The sequence below is a fragment of the Cicer arietinum genome, chromosome 7 (assembly GCF_000331145.2).
Source record: "Cicer arietinum cultivar CDC Frontier isolate Library 1 chromosome 7, Cicar.CDCFrontier_v2.0, whole genome shotgun sequence".
NCBI classification, from domain to species: domain Eukaryota; kingdom Viridiplantae; phylum Streptophyta; class Magnoliopsida; order Fabales; family Fabaceae; genus Cicer; species Cicer arietinum.
The window spans coordinates 46,783,550-46,795,308 of record NC_021166.2 but is presented as its reverse complement, the minus strand read 5'-3'; the positions used below and the strand labels follow the sequence as shown (position 1 = coordinate 46,795,308).

Sequence of the window (11,759 nt, the reverse complement as noted above, 5' to 3'; positions counted from 1 at the left end):
GCTGCAAAAGCCCTCACAAATGCCAACCTGTTTCAGGCACTTTGTGGCTGCAAAAGCCCTCACAAAATTTTGTGACCAGCTTCTTTGTGGCTGCCAAAAGCCCTCACAAAATCCACCTTTGTGGCTGATTATACCCCTTTGTGAGGGTAAAAGCCCTCACAAAATGCTTGTTTTCTTGTTGTGAACGGGGGTTCTAGACTTTCTGCATAGCACTTCATAAATGCAACTTTGTTCCTTCTAAATGCATGATCAGTAGGTAAAAACCTAAGATGCAAGTCAAACCACGACATCTTCTCGCCAAATTTTAAAGTAAATGCTTTTGTATCTTCCATACAAATAGGGCAAGCTAATTTACCATGGGTGCCCCATCCTGACAACATCCCATAAGTGGGGAAATCATTAATGGTCCACATCAATGCAGCTCTCATCATAAAATTTTCTCTCCGAGCAATATCATATGTCAATACACCACTCCGCAACCTCTTCAAATCGTCAATCAAAGGTTGTAAAAAAATATCAATACCAGTTGTAGGATTAGAAGGACCTGATATCACAACAGCTAAGAACGTATAAGGTTTAGACATACACATATCAGGAGAAAGATTGTAAGGAGTAACAATAACCGACCAACAAGAATAAGGAGTAGACGATGCTTGTATGTAAGGCGTAAATCCATCTGAGGATAATTCAATTCTTACATTGTGTGGATTTGACGCAAAATCAGGATGCATTTGATCAAAGTGTTTCCATGTCTGACCATCAGACGGATGTCGCAAGTCACCTGGATTTCTTCTATTCTAATAATGACACGTCATCTTTCCTGCAGTTTGTATTGATGCAAACATTATCTGCAATCTTGATACAATAGGTAGGTAAAACATTGTTTTCCTTGGAATTGATTTTCCCCTACTTACCCTAGAGTTATTCCTTTGGTGATACCTATGTTGTTGACAAATCTTACATTCAACTAAGTTAGCATCATTCATACCAAATTCATTGTCATAATACAACATGCAACCATTAACACAACAATTAATCCTCTTGACACCTAAACTTAACTTTGACCCTAATCGTTTAGCATCGTAATAACTTTGCGGCAAACCATCTCTAACAGGTGTTACGTCTAGCATCATTTTAGTCATCAAATCCAAAGCTAAATCAGGAACATGTAATTGAGACTTTAAACCTAATAGTCTAATACACATTGATAACTTTGAGTTTGGAGATCCTTCAAACAACGGTTTATTTGTCTCTTTCAAAAGACCATAAAATCTCTAAGCTTTTTCATTCGGAAGTCCATCGGTATCATCATATTGATCTTCATTGAATGACAAATTAACCCCAACACCATCCGAAATCATATCATTCATCACCTCAAAGTGTTGATAGTTATAATAATCTATACATAACATGTTAGTACTACTTGAAGGACCTATGTTATTCTCCACACATGTACTAGTATTAGGCACCGCTGGAGACTCTTCCCCATGATTAGTCCAAATCCAGTAGCTAGGCATAAATCCATATGCATATAAATGCACTCTTATTTCGTCTTCACTTTTAAACCGTCTACATCGACATAAACAACATGGACATCTCATTCCCACTTCATCTTCGACAATTTTCTACACTCTCGCAAAATTGAGAAAGTCTTCAACCTTGTTAGCAAAACGTTGTTTAAGACCCTTCCTTCCAGGAAAATCCTATCGTACATCCAACTACGATATATATATATGTGTGTGTGTGTGTGTGTGTGTGTGTGTGTGTGTGTGTGTGTGTGTGTGTTTGCAAACAATATAATAAATTATTATCAAGACTATAATTATATAAACCAAAATAAAATTTTAAATAATGTTTAATAAAATTTTTCATAAAATAATTAACTCCTAACATATAAACAAAAATAGAGACTGTTAAACTATATAAATTTTTTGTATTAACTCAACTACAACTCTTTTTAATAACTAACAAAAAATATTAATATCATCAATTTTAATAATGTTTTTTTAAAAAATTGTTATATTAAAATCAATAAGTTTTACATGTGTTTCAAACTTTTATTTATCATATATTATGTAAACAACATAATTTCTATTTTTTTATAAATAAATCTATAATAACACATATTTTACTAATCTATATTTTAAAAATAATATAAATATATTTGTAATATTACATATATATTTACTAATCTAAATTTAAAATATATAAAATACTAACTTGATGATGGGTAGTGTCTGACTTGAAGATTTCACAGAGCTTAGAACTCTTCGAAGTAATTAACACAAAATCAGCACTGTCAAAATAAAAATTCAATAATATTAATTACATAAATAACTTCAAATCAAAAATAAAAATAAAAAACTAAATATATAATATAATATAAACTTACCAAAATTCAAGCAAGCTTGGAGGAATAATTTTTGTACAGAGAAGGTGGAGAGAAAATTTAGAGAGAAGGTAGAAGTAAAAAATGATGGAGTGGAGTGATATTTATAGAATTTGGTTGATCCTTTGTGGCGGTCAAAACGGTCAGAAAGGCATGCGTTTGTGGCGGCCTGGGCGGCCACAAATGGCAACGGTCCTTTTGGAGTTTGTGGCCGTCTTTGCAGCCACAAAAGGTAACGGCTATAAGCGTTTGTGGCGGCCTGGACGGCCACAAATGGCAACGTCACTTTGGAATTTTGTGGCGGCCTTTGCAGCCACAAAAGGTAACGGCTCAGGATTTTGTGGCGGTCTGTGCAGCCACAAAAGGTAACGTCACTTTGGGATTTTGTGGCGGCCTTTACCCTCACAAAGGGTTGATTTTGTGGCTGAAAAAACCCTCACAAAAATCTTAAAACTCACAAAAGACTATAATTTTAGCTGGATTTTGTGGCTACCTAAGCCCTCACAAAATCACAACGTTGTGATTTTGTGAGGGCTTAGGTAGCCACAAAATTCACCTACATTTTTAAGATTTTGTGAGGGATTTTTCAGCCACAAATAAAGACCAATTTCAATTTTTATATTTGTGAGGACTTTTTCGGTCACTAATTTGTGAGGGTTTTTTTCGGCCCCAAAATATTTGTAAAGTTGGCCACAAATTAGGGGATTTCTTATAGTGGTGTTCAAGCAATTTTAGATCTTGGTTGAGCATAGAACTAAGAAGAAGTTAATAGAGGTGCATATTTGAGACCATTTCACACTTATTGTAGAGATAAAAATATTAGACATGGAAGTATTTCTTCTTGAATGGTGTTGTTGAGAGGATTAATAGAACATTGGTTGAAAGATTTAGATATTAGTTATCACATTCAGAGTTTCCACAATCATTTTATGGTAAAGTATTAAGTATAGTTGAACCGTAGGATAGGAATCAGACTATAGACACCAAATGCCACCAGAAAAGTCATCTACATCAACTTTTGAAACTACCATGAAACACCATTTTCTTAAATACCTTATCAAGTTTAGGACCATTGATTTTCGTTCAAAAATAGAAAAAGAAATCATATGATGTTCGTTGGAGTATTAAAGCTATAATCTTTTAAAGGACTTGAGAAATTGTGGCTACTAACACCACAATAATTCCAAGTGAATATATGCATATGGAATTTAAATAGTTGGAGTATTAAGTCCAACCTCAACTATTTCTTGTTGTTCTAACTCAACCTTATAATTCTCCACATCCAATTTATTCTATTTAAATGAATTCAATTTGGCTTTAATAGCCTTTATTTTCTTCTAGAAAGCCTACAAAATTTGATAGATTCAAAGTCAAGTTGATAGGATATGTAAACAAAAGAATTGCTCTAGAACTTACTATTACCATTGAAACATAGGTTTTCTAATTTATGTTGTATCTTGAGTTTTTTTAATGCTCCTATGCTTATAGCTTTTGTTGTTTCATTTCGTATTTAAGTTTTGATGTAATTGGCTCTCTTCAAAGTCCTGACGTAGTAATAAGAAATGGGTGAACAAGGAAGTCAATATTGCATGAGAACATGATGCATAGATGGGTTTTCATTTTAAATGAAACAATGACTTGGCTAGGGAGTCAACGAGAGAGTTCCTAATCTTTAATGATTGATTTCGAGAAGGCTTACGATTGGATACATTGGCCCTTCTTAGTCCTTTTCTTTAAGTGAATATTCAAATGGGCTTTAAGCAAGAAGATCTTCTAGTCCTTTTCTTTTTTATTTTGGTGGTTAAGGGGTTAAGCGAGATGATTCGTCAGACATAATATATTAACAAGTTCTGGTGCTTTTGCATGGGATTTTTGGGTTTGTCTATTACTCCACCTACAATATGTGGACATCACATTTTTTTTATAGTTGAAGTGAATATAGAAAATCTTTGGTCAAGGAAGGCAATCCTCTGTAGGTTTCATCGGGATTGAGAGTTAACTTTTATAAGAGTAGTATATTTGGAGTCAACGTTCTAACCCTTTTTTTAGATATCGCTTGCACTATAAGATTGCCCTTCAAGTACTTGGGTTTTCCAATTGGTGCTTACTCCCAAAGGCTTATACTTGGGAGCCTCTAATTATGTCCATCTGAAATAGTTTAGGATCCTAGATCAACTGATATATTAGCTTTGGAGGAATAATTGGGCTAATCAAAGTTGCATTTAATAATATGCCAATACTCTATCTTTTGTATTTAATGATGTTAGTGAAAATGTGGAAATTGATTTCCCAAATCCAAAGAAACTATTTTTTGGATGGCGTACTGGGAGGAAAGAAAATTCATTTGGTCAAGTGGTAGTACCGAGTTTCGAACTCAAGGATTGCGTTTTACTATTGAATTATATTTGATTACTAGAATTGAACAAAAAGGTTCCCAAGTTGATTGAAATAATGTTTGAAATTAACAACAATAATAAAATTGATCTTTTATAATGAGAAAAATGTCAGGGATGAGTTTCACTTCGAATCCAACCTTGGTGTCTAATTTGATCCTAGTTATTGAATTCCTTTATTGAATTATTACCGAATTCTCTTTATTATTCTTGCCCTAATGTCTTAGTGACAGAACCTTTAATTCCAAAGTAACCCCTAATTCCTTAGTAGATTTAAGATTAGAATTAAGCATTACCGTATAGAAATTCTCTTGTAAATTATTGCTTTGCAACAAATTTAATTGGTTTCATGACCTGCACCTATGTCTAGACTACAAATTCATGAATTTCTCATCTCAAGCATTCGTAAAGTCCACTTCCGTTTCAAAATACAAATCGTAGAACATTTTAATGTTGATCAAGCAATAAAAAGCATTAAGCACATAGATGAGAAAAATAATTCAATAAACTCATTCATATAACCAAAAATCAAATCAGAAAGATAAAAGAGATAGAGATTAGAGAAGAATTACAAGAAGGATTCATGAATGATTCTTGATAAAACTGCTCCAATGATGTTAAAAACGGCCGTCTTTGAGTTTCTATGCTAGGGCACAAGTCTCCCAACTTCCCAAGAGTAAAAAAGATCCCTAAAAACGTAAAAATTTGCGTTTTATGGTTGCGGGTGCGCGTCACGCGCCCCAGGCGCGGAAAACGCCCTCCAGGCGCGTTTGGGCAGTAGCAACTGCTGGAAAACGCGCTTCAGGTGCGCTTGGGCGTGCATCATCTGCTGTTCGGCGTATATTGCATGTTTCTCCTCTTTCGAGTCTGAATTTGGTTTTGGTGTTTTCATGAAAGTTGTATCTATGGATCTTAGCTTTCATTTGAACTTAGTTTGACTCCAATTGGACATCTACAACTCCAGATAGGGATGAGATACTCTACATATGTCATGTTGATTTCTCACCAAAATTCAGCACTGCACCAAAACATAACGCAATGTAAAATTACGAAAAATTCCTACTTAATCACTGAAATAAAACAAAAAACACTTTATTAACTCAAAGAACAAAAATCAACAAAATATATCAAATAAATCCTTAATTTAACTAATGATTGAGGATAAATAACACTAAAATAGTGGAAAAATATGCATATGATGAAGAGTCATCAGGTATATAAGATATGAGAAATTTTGAACCAAGAGCTCTTAAATTAGTGGATGTGGAGAGCTCTCTCGAGAGGTCAAGATCACAGGCTTAAGTATAAATGGCTAAATATGATAATCATGTCTACACCTTTCATTGTGGTAGTCTTCCATGAACTACTCAAAGGTGTTCAATTTGGTGGATAGACATCACCTTATTGAGATCTTTTATGGACTCTGATTATACATTGGTTTTGGTAAGAGTAAATAAGAAGTTATGGAATAGGTTGTCGACATCTTTTTGCATGATATATGGGTAGGGAATTGAGTCGTTAATTTCCTAGGCTATATTCGATATATGACCAACAAATATTTGATGGTTGGAAATATATGTTTCCTGAAAGGCCATAGATAGGTCTGGAGACTCTCTTAGCGTATGCGCCTTTTTATCTGAGAAGTGCAATGAAATAGAGCTTTCTTGCTAGTGCTCACTAGGATCTTGGAGACTATGGTTGAAGACACCTAATCCTAGGTTCATGATGCAAGTGGTCAATATTTGGTGAGTTTTTCCTACTAGTTTCTATCTCATGAGGTTCTTGCTGTAGGAGGACTTTTAGGTGAAAGGTTACTATTTCTTAATGAGGTCTAGAGGAGCCTGGTATCGTCAAAACTTTCCCATTTTCTTAGTAGTTTCTACTAGATTAATCTCATTTGAGGCAGAAATTGAGGCGTTGATTGATTGTGCAAAATGTGGTAGACGAATCTTAGGCTTTTTGTGGATCGCATCTTGAGTCTGCAACTCATCTATTGTGTGTGTGACTTAACCTTTCAAGTGTGGTATTAGGTCTTTAGGTGGCTTGGGTTTGCCTATCTCGGCTAACATGTTATCTATTTTCTCAATATTTTTCTCTTTTGGGGTTGAGCATCCATTTCATAATTGTTTGGCCTTGAATAGCCATTCGATTGTGTGGGTGATCTAGAAGTGGCAAAATGATGTTATCTTCTCATGTAAGGTTCAAAGTGTTGAACATTTGGTGGATCAAATTATATCTCTTCTTGAAAGTAGTTTTTGGGTAAGATTTTGGTGTCTTCATCTATGTTCTATGAATGCGAGCAGAAATCCTATTATGCATGCTAGGGCAGATATGTTCGTCTTCGTTTATTTTGAACATCGTTTTAGTTTTTCATGTTATTTAGGTTGAGTTGTTGAACTCGTCTTTAGATCAATTTGTTTTATATCTTTTGTTGTTGGCTTTTCTTGACTCTTGGTTCTCGTTGTAATGTGTTGAAGTACCACTTACACTCCCCTTTAATTCTCTATATATAATTTGTCATTAAAAAAATAGTTTTGGACTTATGATATTGGGTCCTTGATTTTATATTGTACTATATATATTCTTTTGTAAGTATTTATACTATTGTATGCATTCAAATGGAACCCTAATTTCCTTCTCTCCTTTTCTATTTCCCTATTGCTAACAAAAATCATAACTAGATATCCCAAATTTATAAGAGTTAAATAAATTTTTGTTCTCTCATTTTCACACCATTTGAATAAAGTTGGTATATGGGTATATGCATTCAGGATGACCATGGTCTTTTGCAATAGAAAAAACAATGTGGTTTTCTCCTATGTGTGTTGTTGACATTGGGGAAACTATAGGTCTCCTCTTCGCTTTGGATTGGGTGCATGAACATCAATCGAGTCATAATGATTTCGAGCTTGATTCTAAGAGTGTTGTTGATTTCTGCAACAGTACAAAGTGTGACATTATCGAATTTAGTGTGGTTATTGAAGATTGTAGACATGTTTTTTCTCTTTATTATGAAAACTCTCATGTTAAGTTTATTCGGAGACAAACTAATGAGACAGGTTATAATCGTACACAAGCAGCCACATCGTATGTTAGTCTCCATGTCTATTTTGACCACTATAAGAAAAACACCATTTTGTGGCCAACTTTATAAATATTTTGTAGCCGAATAAAACCCTCACAAATTAGTGACCGAAAAAGCCCTCACAAATGCCAAAATTGAAATTGGTCTTTATTTGTGGCTGAAAAAGCCCTCACAAATTTTTAAATATTTAACTTGCTTTTGTGGTTGCCTAAGCCCTCACAAAATCACAACATTGTGATTTTGTGAGGGCTTAGGCAACCACAAAATCCAGTTAAATATTTAAGGATTTTGTGAGGGCTTTTACAGCCACAAAAAATCAATTTTGTGAGGGCCAAATCTGTAACACCCCAAAATTTTCATATATATTATATATGTATCTTTTTAGTAATTGCTATTATTAAATTAATAATTATTCTATGTGTAAATAAATTAAATTAAATTTTATCACACTCTATTCTACTTAAATAATTATAATCTTCATTTTTTATTTAATTGTTTTGACGTGACAATTACATGGGGACTATTTATGATGTCATTATTTCATAAATGGATATTTTTTTATTTGATTAGTTTCGATAATCATGAAATTGATGTGTTAGATATGTTTGTTTTATTTTGTTATGTGTGAGTGGTATTCTTGTCTTGCTTGATTTATTTTAGTTGATAAAATATTAGTTGAATTATTTATTTAAATTAGAATTTATATAAGTGACCAAAAAAGTATTCATTTTAGGAGATATTATAGAGTTAGTGAAACCAACCTTTATGTATGAGTGTTTTGAAAATATTTTTGGTCCATCCTATAAAAACAAAAATTAGTGACTTGACTCATTCTTTTACTCTCCTTTATGACAAGATTTTATGACAATTCATGGTGTTTTCTTGACATAATGTGCATTAATTCATTTTAAACACCCTTAATTTATTTTTTAAAGGAAGATTATAAATTTAATTATAAGTTTTTTTGTGCAATTAAGAGAGGACACAAAAAGACTATTGTCCTTTTTGTATCTCATGCATTCATCTCTTTTAAACTAAAATTATAATTTTATTATAATTGTCTACAAAAATAATTCTATGAAATTTTTGGTTTCGTAACTATTAGATAAAAAAATTAAAAGGGTGATGTGACAATCTCTAATTTATTTATTTAATTAAAATTAGTGTGTGACACCCTTCAATATTTGGTGAACTCTATTAGTTAATTCAAATTAACTCATACATATAAATTTCAATTGGCTTTGTAACAACCTAATAAAATTAAAGAAATAGTAATTATTGGTAGTATAATGTTGGAATTAAGTGCACTTCAATTTTAGACAAGAAATCAATGGTAATAGTGCAACGTAAATAGCTTATATGTTCATACGTTTCCATTAGGCATCTTGTTGTCACACCTATTTGTCATTCGTACACTCTCAAAATAATTTTCTGAGTCGTAAATTCCAATATCTATCGGTGTTGAATTCATTACTGCCTCGTGAGCTATTTCTCGTGCAAATTTAGAGGTGTTAAGAAAGAAAGTGCCTAAGGTAAGGGCTTTTCCCCATGCAATGTTAGGCTAGATATTAAATTAATAGTTTGTAAGATATTGATATAAAACTTGTTGTCTTAAAAGAAAAATATTGATTTTTAATTGCCTTAAAGAATTTAACTATAATATTTTATTTTTATGAGTAATATGTTTGCTTTGATAAACTTAATTATAAATTTCGATTTTTATTATTATAACATGAGTAATATGTTTGATGTCATATATTTGATGTAAAGTTATTATTTGTGTGTTGTTTATGTGTACTTAATTATAAAGCTATGATTTTTATTATGATCTCATGAGTAATATTTTTTTAGGATGTCTTTAATTTAAAGTTTCGATTTTGTGCTATTTCATTTCAAAGTTTTGATTGAGATGACGGTTTTAATGGAGTTGGTGTAAAGTCTTAATTTTAATTATGATAACATGATTAAGTTGATTTTTGTGATGTGTTTAGCGGCAAACCTTGATTTGTGTTTTAATAATATTATTTTTGTGGTTGACTAAGTGACTTGTGATTTGTGTTTTGAATATTTTATCTATGTGGTTGTCTAAGTGATTTGGTTGGTGGTTTGTATTTTAAATATTTTTACCTTTGTGGTTGCCAAAGTGGTTAGTGATATGCATTTTAAATATTGTTATCTTTGTGGTTGCCTAAGTGGCTAGTGATTTGTGTTCTAAAATTATCTTTGTGGTTGCCTAAGTGGCTGGTGATTTGTATTTTAAATATTGTTATCTTTGTGGTTGCCTAAGTGGCTGGTGAATTGGATTTTAAATATTGTCATCTTTGTGGTTGCCTACGTGGCTTGTGATTTATGTGATTATCTAATTGGGTGGTGATATGTATCTTTGAGCATCATTATCATTTCATGACATATCATATGCATCTTTGTGGACGCCTGTGTGGCTGGTTTAATTTTCCCCATTGGTATGGGTGACTTCTGTGTGGACGCCTGTGTGGCTGGTTATATCCGGATCATATATGTTTAGGAGCATGCATAACTTGCATACATTTTAATTTTATTTTATTTTGATCTAATTATTTGCTATACGATTGATACTTGATTTATTTAGATACATTCTATGACTTTTGATACATCTTTAAGAACTATTAAAGAATCAATTTTTTTAAAATCTTTTATTACGAAAAGATTTTATATTCATATTTTATGGTTGTTAATTTATTATTTGGTTTAATTTTGTTGTGGGATGAACTGACCCCTTACACCAACATTTAGGTACTAATGATTTCAAAGAGTTGCATGAATGACGTTTGATTGGTGCACGCACGTGGGAAAATTATATTTTACTTAAAAATAATATTTTGTATTACTAAAAATTTTGTCGTACATTGTAAAGTTATTTACTTTTCATTATTGACTTTTAATAGAAATGCGGAAGTGAGATTCCATTTGCTGGTAAATAATTGAATGTAATTAATTTCAGTCAACCTTGCTTATTTTGAATTTCAATTAAAGAGACTTTATTTCATTTTGGAGCATAAGTGAATATTGATCTAATATCTGGAATATTAATTTTGCAAATAAATGAAATTTTTCAAAAAAAAGAATAAAAAATAATTTTGTAAATTGCATTACATTCTTTTACAAAAAAAAAAAATATCAAGTCATTTTCTGACGCATCTTTAAATTATTACATGATGAACTACTTCAAAAAAAAAATTATAGTTATTTCTAAAAGAAAATAAATATTTTTCAGTAATATTCGTATAAAAAATTTGGGGCGTTACAAAATTCGTCACAAAGGCACACGTGACCAGTGGCATTTGTGGCTGCAAAGGCCGTCACAAAGGAATGCGCACGTGGACTTTGTGGCTGCAAAGGCCGCCACAAAGGAGGCCCAATACAGCTGGCGTTTCTGGCCGCACAGGCCGTCACAAATGGATAGTACCGTTAGCCTTTCTGGCGGCAAAGGCCGCCACAAATGGCATTATAGCCGTTGGCGTTTCTGGCCGCTCAGGCCGCCACAAAAGTGATGTATCCGTTGGCATTGTGGCTGCTTTGGCCGCCACAAATGCTCAAAGTAACACTATATATATTTCTCCCCCTCCTAATTCATTTTTTCACATCCAACTTCTCTCTAAAACCTCATTGTAACTATTCTCTCCTCCTTCTCTCTACACAAAATTACTCTTAAGCTTCATTTAAATTTGGTAAGTACAAATCACATTATATATGTAGTTTTATAATTTTAATTTTTACTTTGATATAACTAATTAATGTTATTGATTTTTATTTTTACAGTGCTTGTTAATTATTTCGAAGACTTGCAAGCGTCGTACGTGAGTGAAAGCTTGAAGTCAGACGCTACTCGGCATCAAGTTAGTAATATATATAT

General features: G+C 32.5%; 1 protein-coding gene across 1 annotated transcript in view; it reads left to right on the top strand.

Annotated features, from left to right (window-relative positions):
• Positions 1 to 2,473: 2,473 nt before the first annotated feature.
• The window catches only part of LOC140918819 (uncharacterized), a 14,931-nt gene continuing 5,645 nt past the window's right edge, over positions 2,474 to 11,759 (top strand). The window contains exons 1-2 of the mRNA XM_073363618.1: positions 2,474 to 2,735; positions 11,202 to 11,398. Of these exons, the coding sequence (XP_073219719.1) occupies positions 2,474 to 2,735; positions 11,202 to 11,398 (459 nt within the window). The remainder of the gene's footprint in view (positions 2,736 to 11,201; positions 11,399 to 11,759) is intronic.